The sequence below is a fragment of the Hyperolius riggenbachi genome, chromosome 2 (assembly GCF_040937935.1).
Source record: "Hyperolius riggenbachi isolate aHypRig1 chromosome 2, aHypRig1.pri, whole genome shotgun sequence".
In the NCBI taxonomy this organism is placed as follows: domain Eukaryota; kingdom Metazoa; phylum Chordata; class Amphibia; order Anura; family Hyperoliidae; genus Hyperolius; species Hyperolius riggenbachi.
The window spans coordinates 47484695-47499372 of record NC_090647.1 but is presented as its reverse complement, the minus strand read 5'-3'; the positions used below and the strand labels follow the sequence as shown (position 1 = coordinate 47499372).

General features: G+C 47.5%; 1 protein-coding gene across 1 annotated transcript in view; it reads left to right on the top strand.

The window, feature by feature from the left end:
- Positions 1–6634, top strand: part of EED (embryonic ectoderm development) — a 50363-nt gene extending 43729 nt beyond the window's left edge. Inside the window, exons 11-12 of the mRNA XM_068264813.1 lie at positions 1234–1307; positions 6036–6634. Of these exons, the coding sequence (XP_068120914.1) occupies positions 1234–1307; positions 6036–6162 (201 nt within the window). The 3' untranslated portion in view covers positions 6163–6634. The remainder of the gene's footprint in view (positions 1–1233; positions 1308–6035) is intronic.
- The last annotated feature ends 8044 nt before the right edge of the window (positions 6635–14678 follow it).

Here is a 14678-nt window from a genome sequence, read left to right as displayed (position 1 = left end):
GACCTGAACTCAGAACTTCCTCTCTACTCTGAAGGTTATTATGCTGCTGCTTATCTTTTTAAAGAAAAAAATTCTTACAACTGACACAAATTCTGGAAGCAGACATAGGGTTAACATCCTCTATTTGTAAATTCTTTTCTGCTAAGGCAGCCAGCTGACGCAGCTTAGAGATCAAATTACAATTGTGATTAGTCACAGATGAGGGGGAATTAAACAGGCTAAACTCTCTAAATACATACAGGGTGCATTTCTCTTTTTTCCTTCTGTCCTGTGCAAGAGTTCAGCTCCACCTTAAAGCAAACCTAACTTGCTGGTTACCCCACCTCCATTACAGACCAGTTTATACCGTTCTTTATGAAGACTGTATGCATATTGGATTGGTGTGGCTCTGTAAAATGTATTAGCTACAGGCTCACTATACACCAGCGGTTCTGGATGTTAGCCTTGCTTTCAGAGGCATAAAGAGATGATTTGCATATTCAGTAGTGATGCATCATGGGAAACCACACTCACTTAGTTGAATTATCGCACATATCTTCTGTTTTAAGAAAACAAAATTATTTTTAAGAATCTGGAAATTCAGATTTATTATTAAGCCACTCCCCTGTAATGTGACAGGAAAGGAATGGACCATACACAGTGTCATTGCTCAGCCTGAACGTTCAGCGTTTGCCGATTCCTTGGAGCCAGACAGACTTTTAGGTTCCACCTGGATTGAATGTCCTGCTCCCATGTGGCTTCATTTTTGAACTTCTGTTGGTCTATCCTGGCTTAATTGTTGTCCAGATGAGATGCTGTTGCAGATATTCATTGTATGTATAAAGGCCTGAAGAAGGGTCGTGGACCCGAAACAAATCGATGTTGTTGCCTTCTCAACCAATTATATGCATTTTACCACGTTATTGAAGATATTGTATACAAATTTCTGCACTTTTTGCAATATTAAAAAGAAAAAGTACATTTTGCAATTTTTGGTTTCCTGAGTTTTTGATTATATCCCTGAGTATAAAATAGCCCTTGTGGGGGTGAGTGCGGTGCACCTACAGGGATTTTGTTTTGCCTGTTTTACACTCCCAGTACAATATTGCTAGACTTTCTTAGGTGGGCTGAAGCATCTAGAATTCATTTTTTTGCCCCAGCTGTGTATGTAAAAAAAAATTGTTGTAAGCATTTTCCCATCCAGAGTAATGTACAGTGATGGCACTAAACAAGTCCTGTGCTTTTCTCTATTAGATGCTTGCACTTGGAAACCAGGTGGGGAAGCTGTATGTCTGGGATCTGGAGGTGGAAGATCCACACAAAGCCAAGTAAGTGCCTCCTTACCCAGCATGCCCTGCAGGGTTTGCTTTTCTCATGGATTTAGTGCCACGTGAGTTACCCAGCATTCCCTGCAGTGTTTTTCTTACTGATTTTAAAGTCTGTTCCGCTCTGTACAAATTTCTGCAGTGCTCTTACTTGTCCCTTTCCTTCCCCCATGTCAGTTGTGTGTCTGCACTGCTTATCTCTGTTCAGCTTTTAGCAGAACTTCAGCACTTAATAGAATTGACCCGTCCTTAGTCCAAATAACCTTAAAGGGAAGGTCCAAGCAAAATAAAAAAATTAGTTTCACTTACCTGGGGCTTCTACCAGCCCCATGCAGCCATCCTGTGCCCTCGTAGTCACTCATTGCTGCTCCAGTCCCCCGCTGGCAGCTTGCCGACCTCGGAGGTCGGCGGGCTGCATTGCGTACATTTTTACGTATTCCCGCTAGTGCAGGAACATTAACGCATACATTTTTACGCGTTACTGGTTCAATGTGTAAAAATTTATGTGTTAACCACCCTGGCGTTCTGATTAAATCGCCAGGGTGGCTGCGGGAGGGTTTTTTTTAAATAAAAATAAAACTATTTCATGCAGCCAACTGAAAGTTGGCTGCATGAAAGCCCACTAGAGGGCGCTCCGGAGGCGATCTTCCGATCGCCTCCGGCGCCCAGAATAAACAAGGAAGGCCGCAATGAGCGGCCTTCCTTGTTTTGCTTATATCGTCGCCATAGCGACGAGCGGAGTGACGTCATCGACGTCAGCCGACGTCGTGACGTCAGCCGCCTCCGATCCAGCCCTTAGCGCTGGCCGGAACTTTTTGTTCCGGCTACGCTGGGCTCAGGCGGCTGGGGGGACCCTCTTTCGCCGCTGCTCGCGGCGAATCGCCGCAGAGCGGCGGCGATCAGGCAGCACACGCGGCTGGCAAAGTGCTGGCTGCGTGTGCTGCTTTTTATTTCATTAAAATCGGCCCAGCAGGGACTGAGCGGCAGCCGCTGGCGGTGTTGGACGAGCTGAGCTCGTCCAGACCGCTCAGCTGGTTAATGTTCCTGCACTAGCGGGAATGCGTAAAAATGTATGCAATGCGGAAGCTGCCAGCGGGGGACTGGAGCAGCAGTGAGTGACTACGAGGGCACAGGATGGCTGCATGGGGCTGGTAGAAGCCCCAGGTAAGTGAAACTTTTTTTTTTTTTTTTATTTTGCTTGGACCTTCCCTTTAAGGCCTGTACACATGCTAGATTAACTTCCCTAGCGTTCTGGACGAGCTAGGCTCGTCCAGAGACGCCGGAGGCCACTGCTCAGGCCCCGCTGAGCCGATTTGAATAATTTTTTTTTTAAAAAACACGCAGCAAGCACTTTGCTTGCTGCGTGCCTTACCCGATCGCCGTCGCCAATCCGCCGCGATGCAGGGCCCCCCCAGGCGAGACCCCGTGCGCTGCCTGGCCAATCAGTGCCAGGCAGCGCTGAGGGGTGGATCGGGTCTCCCTGTGACGTCACGACGTCGATAACGTCACGACGTGGGTCGCCATGGCGACGGGGGAAGCCCTCCAGGAAATCCTGTTCAGAACGGGATTTCCGAACGGGCCATTGCGCCGGCGGCCATCGGGGGAATCATGTAGCTCGCGCTAGGCTAGCTACATGAAAAAGAAAAAAAAATATGCAAAAAACGTTCCCAGGGCCGCGGGAATCAGAACGCCAGGCAGGTTAAAGTTGTCTGAGGCAGCCGATAACGACCCCCTCTGCCGATAATCTACATGTGTACAGCAGTCCCCTACCACAGCCCAGCCAGCGATCTGCCAGGGGGATCAACCCGACCAAGCAACGGCTGATGGTCTTGTTCCCCCCTGAAATGTTACACCTGCGCCACTCCATCATCCCTCCGCCACCATTGCAACACAATGCGTTGGTGGCCTGCCAACTATGCCTCTGTACAGTCTTTGCCCAGCGATGTCGCCTGAGGTATCGCATTCCAACCCCCTCAGGCAATGTCCATCTAGCACAGTGATGGCTAACCTTGGCACTCCAGTTGTGACAAAACTACAAATCCCATCGTGCCTCTGCCGCCCCAAGTTATGCTTAGAGCTGTCAGAGTATTGCAATGCCTCATGGGACTTGTAGTTCCACCACAGCTGGAGTGCCAAGGTTAGCCATCACTGATCCAGCATGATGAATGCACTGATTTTGCACATTTTTAAGTTTCTGAATTTGCAATCCTTTCGAATTGAAAGCTGAAATTCATAGAATTGCAGCATGTAAATCCTGAAATTATCACAAACCTATTGTGAACACTTTTTCACCAATTCACACTAACCAAAGCTTATCTTATGGTTAGTGCGAAAATATACGAATAATAAATCACAATTTTTGCAATGCTTGAATGTGACGTTCTAAAATGGTGTATGTTCATTATGGGGACATGTGGATATGGAATTTTTTTTTTCTCTTGTTTTTTTTTTTTTTCCTTTTTTTAAATCTTATGCAGGCGTTAGAATACTGCAACCATCATGGTTGCAAACTAAATATCGTTTGGTTTCTATGCTCAATTCAACATAACATATACTGCAGTGTTCTTCACAGAATTTTTTTCTAGCTGGGTGGCATGAAAAAGTAGCCGGGTGGGACACGATGGGGGAAGGCAGTGCTGGCACAACTCTGCTTACAGCATAGGAGGGGGCAAGCAGATGACAGCTGGGTGCCCACCAAAATTAGCCGGGTGGAGCACCCGGCTAAAAGAGCCCGGGGAGAACACTGATACTGAATTGTTGTACTATTGATTCCTAGGCCTTAGCTTATCTTCATCTTTTGATTTGTGTGTTTCCTTCATGTTCTCAATGTAATGGTGTAAAGACCTTTAGGATGGAGCAGTTATATATGCTTTGTTCTCTTATGACTCTTCGTGAAGAAACCGGGTCTAGTGCTCTTGTTTGAATGTCATTTCCAACTTTGTATTTGCATGCATTGGTTGTCTTGTTTACATGGTGGTATGTTTAGATACTGTTTTGTTATTGTATGCTATTCTTTAAATAAAGAAAAAGATTTAACAAGAAAAAGGTAACTAGTTCATGTATTTTAATTTGGGACTCTTAAAGAGAACCTAAAGTAAATAAAAAAAAGGCCAGTTTAACTTACCTGGGGCTTCTACCAGGGTTACATAGCAATACAGCGTTCCCCCCAAGCCCTACTAGCCGGGTGCTCCGCCCAGCTAATTCTTGTGTCCGCCCAGCTAATTCTGGTGTCCGCCCGGCTGCCATGGCTCTCCTATAGGCCGCACTAGTAGAGGAGGCAGGGCCAGTCATCAGAGCAGTGAATACTAATGAAGAGGGGTGGGACACTCACTTGTGAGTCAGCAGCAGAGTGTGAAAAGGATCGTCTGCTTTTCCAGTGTACAGCGCTGCTGCCCCCAAAAGTTTGCTGCCTGAATTACTTGACTCAGGTTTTTGTCATGGTATTCAGGCAGCAAACTCTAGGGGACAGCAGCGGTGTATACTGAAAAAGCAGATGAACTTTCTCACACGCACCGTCTCCTGCTACCTCACAGGATGGGAGATCTGCCAGTGTGTGTCCGCCCCTCTTCATTAGTATGTATGGCACTCCTGGCTGGCTCCGCCTGCTCTTCACATGCTGCTGCCATGCTGGGAGGCAAGCTGCTGGATCTTCGAAGTCCTGTCGTACTCCTGTGTCATGGATGGTGATCGGAGCCAGTAGGGTGTTGGGGTCCTGGGGTTTGGGAGGAGTTTCAGCCATTCCACAGCTTGAAGTTTCTCTGGGATGGTAAGAGGACCTGGGGAGGCTTCTGTAGCTCTCTGAAAATTACAGCAAAAAAATCTGAGCAGGTAAGGTGGGAGGGAGGAGGAGGTCCTCTGACTGGCTGCCTTCAAGGAGACGCCCACACTGTGAGCGCCATAGGCTTGCTGCAGTCCCTAATTGTTCAGCAGGGCAGACCTGGTCCCTAAAAGACACAGCAGCCTCCTGTCTGACTAGTTCAGGGCAACTAAACTGTCACAACCATGACGGAAGCAGTCAAGAGAACACAGGTCATCATAGGGTCCCAACTGCATGCTGGGCTGAAGAGCTGACACTCTATCTGCTTCCTTTAGGGATGCCTGCACCGACTGGCTGAATTACTTTGCCAGATTGCGGAGGATTCAGGCAGTTGTGGTGGATAGTGAGGGACAGATATTTTTTTTAAATCATGGTTTGCTTTTACTTCAGATTTAAAGGACTCTTCAGCCATCCAAGTCCCCCCACTACTCACCCGGGGCTTCCTCCAGCCCATTGCAGATTACACGTCCCACGCCGCAGCTCTGCTCTCAGCTGGTCGGCTCGGGGTCCCTGCCGGTGAAGAGGGCGACTCTCTATGCGCCTGTGCGAGCGCCGTGTCAATCAAGTCCACCTTGTCTGTGGTGTACTGCACAGGGGAAGTAGTTCTGTTCCTGCATAGTACACCGCGGACAACGTGGGCTTGATTGATAGCGGTGCTCGCACAGGCGCGTAGAGACTACCTCAAGGTCTGCACCAGCGGGGACCCCGGGCCGGCGGCTGAGCACGGAGCTGCAGCGTGGGACGTGTCATCTTCAATGGGCTAGAGGAAGCACTGGGTAAGTAGAGCGGGGGGTGGGGACTTGGTTTCGCTGATGACTCCTTTAAGAAAAAATATTGGAAATCCCTGCATATAAAACCTCTATATACTGTCCAACATTCAAGCCTTTAATTCAGTTGTCTCGTTCTTCCTGCAGGTGTACAACCCTCACACATCCCAAATGCGTGGCAGCAATCCGACAAACCAGCTTCAGCCGGGACAGCAGTATTCTTATAGCGGTCTGTGACGACGCCACCATCTGGCGCTGGGACAGGCTGCGGTGAACCCTCTTCTTGTGAAGAGACCCCCCAATCTCGGTGTAATGTATTCTAGCGTTTTTGTAGTCGGCCGGTGGGCCGTAGCTGACTTTAGTGATCTCATTCCTCCCTGTACTGTTCTCTTGCCTACCTTCCAGCTGCTTTTAATAAAAGTTTATTTTTGTACAGCTTCCTGTAACGTCTATGTTTTTATGGATTTTAATGTATTTTACTGTAATGTATATGCCGTTTGTATGATTGTGTAATATGGGCATGACGGAAGCCGGAACGAGTATGTTCTATATATGTAAATATCCTGTTTGTGGCCGCTTTTTTTTTTTTAAGAAAAAAAAATTAAGAAGTTAATTTAAGATATTGCATTGAGGCGGTTGTACGATGTTATGAATCGGTCACGTCGGACGCAGACTGCTCACAGCGAGGCGGGACTGAGATGTCACAAAGCGTCTTGGTGAACCAATAAAATGACACATCAAAACTGCATTTTGGCTGTTGTATTTTTTGTTACACATTTAAAGGGAATGCAGAGCAGTGATTATTTTATTGTTTTTATTATAAAGAAACCTGTTAAAGCTCACATCCATGCAGTTTTTATATGCATTTAATAAAAAATATTTTAAATGTATGCACAGTTTCCTATTTTTTAATAGTTTGAGTTTTATTGTATGCAATATATACTGATAATTTTCTTTTAAATGCATATAAAAAATCGTACCAAAACTGGGGCTGTTCAAAGGCTAATAATTAAAAAACGTACACATGCGCACAGTCCTAATTGTTAGGAATATTATACTCTGGATTTAATTGGAACGCTTCCTCTTTAAAGTTAGAAGAAAAAAGTTTCTTACCTGGGGCTTCTTGCAGCACCTGTGCCTCCGCTGTCCTCCTCCTGCGATCCTTCATCCAGCAACGGCAAAGCTTGCTGGCCATGCTCCTCTTCATTGCGTCCCTGTGCACGGCAGCGTCCTACGCATGCGCAGTACAGGAATATCGCTATTGCTCAGAACGTTCCGAGCAACAGGCACGCAATCGGGCTGCACGTGCCTTGGGGGCCGTGCATGCACAGTTGCCAGCAGCTGGCCAACATTGTGGGGGTTGCTGCCGCTGACTGGGAGGGTCTTGGAATGGCAGCTCGGGCACATGACTGCAGGGTACTACAAGAAGCCCCAGGTAAGTTAAACTGTTTGTTTTTTTTTTGTTTAAATTAAGTAACCCTTTCGGGACCGGCCGCCTAACCCCCCTACAGGGCCAGGCATTGTTGCAGAAGGGGGGGGGTGCGTTTGGGGGGTCAGGCAGCCGGATCCCCCCACCCCATCAGCAGCAATCACTCACCTTCCAGGCTCCAGTGACGAGCCGCAGCGGATCGCTCCGGCCGGCATCTCCGCTCCTACTGCCGCTCAGTTCTGGGTCGCGGCTTGATGACGTCATCAAGCCGGGACCTGGCACTGACGTCAGAAGGAGCAGAGATGCCGGCAAGAGCGGTGGGGAGCGCGATCGTCTCGGGAACGGCAGGGAGGTGAGTGGATCCTCTTCTTTCCCCCCCTACCGCCGCAGCTGCCAAATTGATCACTACGATCCGACGGCGATCGTAGTGATCACGTGATCGGCAGCCATACGCGATGGCTGCTGAACACTGGGGGAGATGCCAGCTGTCATGACAGCTTAATCTCCCCTCTCCAGTGCGCACGATCGCGTCGGGACTGTTAGCGCGAACGTTGAATCAACGTCCAGTCAGAACGGTAGCACCACCTGCTGGATGTTGATTCAACGTACTTGGTCCCCAAAAGGTTAAATATTATGAAAATAGTGCACAGAGGTAGCGCTGCACAACCAAATGAGTCCCAAGAATGAATGACACCCATTGTCAGTTATTGTGCAGTCCGAGGTATTTCCCTCAATAGGGCAACTCAGATTACACTTCCACTCCTTAACCACCCTGGCGTTCTGATTAAATCGCCAGGGTGGCTGCGGGAGGGTTTTTTTTAAATTAAAAAAAACTATATCATGCAGTCAACTGAAAGTTGGCTGCATGAAAGCCCACTAGAGGGCGCTCCGGAGGCGATCTTCCGATCGCCTCCGGCGCCCAGAATAAACAAGGAAGGCCGCAATGAGCGGCCTTCCTTGTTTTGCTTATATCGTCGCCATAGCGACGAGCGGAGTGACGTCAGCCGACGTCCTGACGTCAGCCGCCTCCGATCCAGCCCTTAGCGCTGGCCGGAACTTTTTGTTCCGGCTACGCTGGGCTCAGGCGGCTGGGGGGACCCTCTTTCGCCGCTGCTCGCGGCGAATCGCCGCAGAGCGGCGGCGATCAGGCAGCACACGCGGCTGGCAAAGTGCCGGCTGCGTGTGCTGCTTTTTATTTCATTAAAATCGGCCCAGCAGGGCCTGAGCGGCAGCCGCTGGCGGTGTTGGACGAGCTGAGCTCGTCCAGACCGCTCAGCTGGTTAAAGGACAACTGAAGTGAAAAATATACGGAGGCTGCCATATTTATTTCCTTTTACACAATACCCGTTGCCTGGCATCCCTGCAGGTCTATTAGGATGCAGTAGTGATTGAATAATGCCAGAAACAAGCATGCAGCTAATCTTGTCAGATCTGACAATAATATTAAACGCCTGATCTGCTGCATGCTTGTTCAGGGTCTATGGCTAAAAGCATTAGAGGATCAGTGGGATAGCCAGGCAACTGGTATTGCTTATAAGGATATAATATGGCAGCCTCCATATACCTCTTGCTGCAATTGCCCTTTAAAGAGGAGCTGTTAGGTATAAGGTCTCAGAGAAAATAAACACATATATCAGAAGCTAAAGATTGGCTGTACTTACATTACATATGCATTTCACTGTCAACGTTTGTACTTCACAGAATCTTTATATAGTATTTGCAGAGAATGATGCTCCTGACAGCTCATGGCAGGCTCCATGTTTGTCTGTCTCCTATGAAGCCAAATGTGTCGTCATGTCCTGTCTGCTTCCTGATCACAGAAAAGCTCGTACTGAATAACACTAGTGTGCAGTGAATATTAATTAGCCATGTGGCTAGGAACAATAGCGGACTCCTGCAGTGTACTCTGCCTGAGATTTATTAGTGCTGTGAGCTAGACTGTTACATGCTGTTGAAACTTGAGCCTCACTAGCAGCCAGGGGAGGGCCCCAGAATGCTTTGCAGTATCTGTTATTCGGCTTGCGTCCTCCTTAGGAGCCTGGGAATACGGAGCCTTGCTGTCAGCAAACATCTAAAGTAACAGAGATTTTTAACTGCAGTATTGCCTTTTTGGCTTCCTTCTAAACTGTTTAACACAGGAGAATAGAGGTTTAAATTAGCTTTTGCAGCCTGACAGTTACTCTTTAACCATTTCACAACTGAGGGGTTTTACCCCTGAAACACCAGTGTGATTTTTCCCTTTCAGCGCTGCTTCCATTACTGTACTGATGTACTATGATTGGTTATTGGGGACTGGAGAGTCCCCATAACCAATCATTGTACTGCAGAGCCGGGGTGTGTGTGCGCGCGCGCGCGTCGGTCGCGGGGGCGCGCGATCGTGGGCTGCAAGTTTGTTTACCTTGCATTGTTTTGAATGAAGACGGCATTTGTTTGAAGCCGTCTTCATTCTACTCGCAATCGGCGAGGCTAATTGGATTTAGGAACGCTTGTTCCTAACATCCAATTAGTAACCTGCTGTGCGGGCTGGCTGGAGTGTGCGCGAGAGTTCCCCGCCCACTCCCAGCCAGTAAACAAACAAGTGCGCCTTTCTCCGTCCCTGGGGGTGAAGCGGTGCGCAGAGGGACGGAGAAATTTAGCACTGGGGGGGTGAAGTGGTTAAAGCAAACCTGAACTCTTGCACAGGAGAGAAGGAAAACATAGGGAAACCACCCTGTATGTGTTTATAGAGAACAGCATGTCTAATTCTCCCTTTTCAGGAAGTAATTGGCTAATGTAATTTGAGCTCCCAGCTGTCTGCTGAGGAGTTGAGAGCTAATATGTAAACACAGGAAGCTAACCCTCTCTTTGCTCCCAGCAAACCAAGAAGCAACTACACTGCAGCATCTCTAAAGGAGCACTATAATCTGTAACAAAGAGCAGAGAGGAAGTTCTGAGTTCAGGTCCACTGTAATGATACAGTCTTTCAACGTTTCATTAGACGCTAGACCCTCTTGGATCAATTGGCGCTTTGGGACCGTTATTAGGCTAATAATTCAGAGTTGATGAAAATTTACACGGCCTGGAAATGGACCAGTCGAATGCAGGGGCTGTTGTGTTGGGCTCAATTCCGAGCTTTAATATATTTGCATGAAGTTGGCATCAACTTATCCATAAAGCTAGTTAAAAATTTCTCGTTGAGATGGAGTTGGAGAATTCCTCATTTCGCTGCAGTGCAGTAAGTCAGTAGGGGGTCACACTTGTAATTTTGCTACATTGGGAAACCGCATGCAGTGATTAGTCTATGGGCCAGCTGTGCTTTCAGGAGGCAGCTGCGATTCTGTGCAGCGTTCTGCACGATCTTTCCCACACAATGCATGTGCTTTTTCAATGAAATCTCTGGCTACTGTTAAAAAAGCATGCCTAAAAAGGCATGTGAATACACACAATCAAATGGCAAAATGCTTGTGGGGAATAGTCTGCGGTTCTCATACACACAAGTGTGATGTCTCCCTGATGATCGGTTTACACTGCAGCACACAATGGCCTGATCTCAACAGTCATTCGATGGATCCTTTATAACTGTTCAGTCTGGAACGGAAACCTTTGATCCATTCTAGTAAATGCAAAAATCCAGCTGCAGGAGTTTTCCAGCAAATGCGTTTCAGAAGCCTATGGTGGAAACACACCTGCTCTGAGCTCCAACTGGACTCCAAGCACTGTCAGGGCAAACACTGCACTATCCGCTCCATACGGGCAGTTTGTCATCCAGCCCAATGCGAACTATGGGCCAGTGCACACCAAAAACCGCTAGCGTGATCGTAAACTCAGCACTTTTTGAAGGGATTTTTCTAGGCATGTGCCTAGCGATTTTTGGAGTGGAGTTTATTTTTTGTTACAGTAGAGCTGTAATTGAAAAGCTTCTGTAACAAAAATGCTTGGAAAATTGCTCTGTTCTAGCACTTTTAAGAGCGATTTTCCACTTTCCTATCCTTAACATTGAGGCTGAATTGCCTCAGACAGCCACAAAAATGCTGGAGGACCAGAGTTTGTATTTGGGGGAAAAACGAATGGCTCTGGTGTGCTCCGTGCCATTAAAATACATTAACCAATTGCTTTTCAAAGTGCAAGTGTTTTTAAAAACACTCCAAACCGCTCTTGGTGTGCACCGGCCCTAAGACAATTTCGCATACAACAGTAGAATGTAGTCATTCACCATGTCTTGGGGACTTTGCTTTTGTCATTGTCATAGTTGTTTTCCACAGTACAGAACCTGCACTCTCTTAAAGGGATACTGGAGGGGGGGTCAGGGGAAAATGAGTTGAACTTACCCGGGGCTTCTAATAATCCCCCGCAGACATCCTGTACCCGCGCAGCCACTCACCGATGCTCTGGCCCCGTCTCCGGTTCACTTCTGGAATTTCAGACTTTAAAGTCTGAAAACCACTGCGCCTGCATTGCCGTGTCCTCGATTCCGCTGATGTCACCAGGAGCGTACTGCGCAGGCACAGACCATTCTGGGCCTATGCAATACGCTCCTGGTGACATCAGCGGGATCGAGGACACGGCAATGCAGGTGCAGTGGTTTTCAGACTTTAAAGTCTGAAATTCCAGAAGTGAACAGGAGGCGGGGCCAGAGTATCAGTGAGTGGCTGCGCGGGTACAGGATGTCTGCGGGGGATTATTAGAAGCTCCGGGTAAATTCAACTCATTTTTCCCCCGACCCTCCTACAGTATCCCTTTAAGCACACCACACACACCAGTCAAACCAGCAGATGGCGCTCCTCCTCCTGAATAAAATTTTGTGGTCATAATAAGAAAAAAAAATAGAAGATAATGGAGTCGCTAAAGAACCTTCTGAGATTATGTAAAGTATTAAAATAGCAATTAAATGCCTGTTTCAAAGTCAGATTGAAAGGGGAAGTATGATTATTTTATTTCCATGTTTGTTTAAATTTTATATTGGGCTCTCCTGACCTAATTCAACATTTTTGCACTGAGATTTTATTGATCACATTGATATATAATAAATATTTAGGATTTATTTCCTTTTAAACAATACCAGTTGCATGGCAGCCCGGCTGGTCTATTTGGCTGCAGTAGTGTCTGAATAACACCAGAAACAAGCATGCAGATCTGACAATAATGTCAAAAACACCTGATCTGCCGCATGCTTGTTCAGGGTCTATGGATAAAAGTATTGGAGACAGAGAATCAGCAGGATAGCCAGGTAAATGCTATTGCTTATAAGGAAATAAATATGGCAGCCTCCAGTTTTCCTTTAACACTTGAAGGGAACTGGAAATGAGATGGCTATGGAGGCTGCAATATTGATTTCCTTTAACCTTTTAGCCTAATGCCGACTGGCGGCCATAAGGTGGCTCCACCAGGTCCACTTAGTGCCGATTGGCGTTAAGTCCTAGGGGTGGAGATTGCAGGGTGCGCAACCCTCCGACACTCTGTAAACAGCCTGCTAGCCCGCAATTGTGGCTAGCAGGCTGTCAAAAGAAAATGTGTTTTTTTTAAGTAAACAGCGCTTTGTTGCGCAGCACTGTAAGGGGGACAGCTTTGTGACAAAGCTGTCCCCTTAAGTGGTCCACAAAGTGATCACCTCTCATAGGTTAATGCCTATGAGAGGTGATTAATGATTGGATCGCTGGGTGGGGGAATCTAAATAATAAAAAAATACATACATTTAATTAAAAAACAATTCTTTATAAATGAATAAAAAAAAATTTGTCTGAAATCACGATTTCGATTCTCTATTTCCTTCAAATCAAGCTTTATTCCCCCTCTGTGCCTCTCTGTCCCCGTCTCTCTTTGTGCACCCTTTGTGTTCCCTCTGGGTCTCTCTCTGTGCCCGAAGCTGCGGCAGTGCTGGATGTACCTTCCAGCACAAGTTCAGCGATGCCCACATATCCACTTCTGCAGGATCGAATGCACGGCATACTTCCTGTATGTCATGTGACATACAGGAACCAGGAAGTATGCCGTGCACAAGAGCCAGCAGACGGTGAGAGAGGCTGGACAGGGTTGGGTTTGTGCGGAAGGTATGGTCAACACTGCCGATGCTGCGGGCCGCACTCGCCGGGACTTGTGGGAAGTATAAAACCGCTTCTTCAAACTTCCGCTATGCAGAAATGTCATCACGATACTCGGTGCTTTGACTATTCTGAAATTGTGATCTTGGTGATCGCGATTTCGGTTAAAATTCGATTTATCTTTCAGGCCTAAATGCCACCAACAGAAAGCTCTCCTGGTGGCAAGAAAAGGGGGGGGGACCAGGTTCGCGTAGCTGCAGGCAGCGGAGGACGGCGGCGTGGGAGTGATCCAAGCGGATGGGGCTGGAGGAAGTCCCAGGTATGTATAATTTTTTTTTATTATTATTTCAGTCATCTCTGGTTCACTTTAAAGGGAGCCTGACATCTATGTAATTTTAAACAATACCAGTTGCCTGGCTGTCTTGATGATCCTCTGCCTCTAATTAAGCCAGACCCTGAACAAGCATGCAGCAGATCAGATGATCTCTAGGTCTCTCTCCGCCACCACCAGCGCATGTCATGTGTGCGCACCTGTCTGCCCCCCTGGCCCCATCCTCCTACACATGCACTGTAGCCAAAAACTATGGACGCAGGGACAGGAGGATAATGCAGGGACAGGTTGTATTATATAGGACTAGTAGACCTAAGCCCATTTAAAAACGGGATCTAGGTCTATCTCACTGCCGCATGTTAGCACACGCGCACCCGTCCACCTTTTTGCCAATTTTGTTTTCTATGAATTTTAATGGGAAAACAAGGGGGGGGGGGGGGGGGGGTGAAAGAAAAAACATTATTTCTCAGTTTTACCAATTCCAGTTTAAAAATAAAAAGTGCTACTGTAGATAGGATGTAGATATACTATAGTGGTGGATAAAGTGGTTAATGGCTGCCACCTATAGAGATCGGATGCAACAGTTCGGAGCCCCAATGCTGTACAAATATGACTCTGCCATTGCCTAGCGATGCATCTGTGCAACATCGGGGGCACTTAAACTGTCACCCTTAAGGGGGCCATACACTAGCCGACCAACCAATCATTATAATCGAATTGGATGAAAATTGGTACTGCCAAGTGCATGCCCAACCAACAAAGCAACCAATTTCGGGACAGAAATTGGCTGCACGGTCGATCGCGCATGCTGAAAAATTTCATGCCGAGGTTGGTTGGTCGGGTGCGCAGCGGTACGGCGGCCGAATTGCGAACAAGCAACGAGACGATGAAACCCCTGCTGCCCCAATGTATAAATGTATGTAGTATAGTGCATTTATACATTACCTGTCCAGTGGCAGCCTCCATGCGTTTTCCGTCCATCTCGCCGGGTTCCGCATACACGCCAGTGGCGC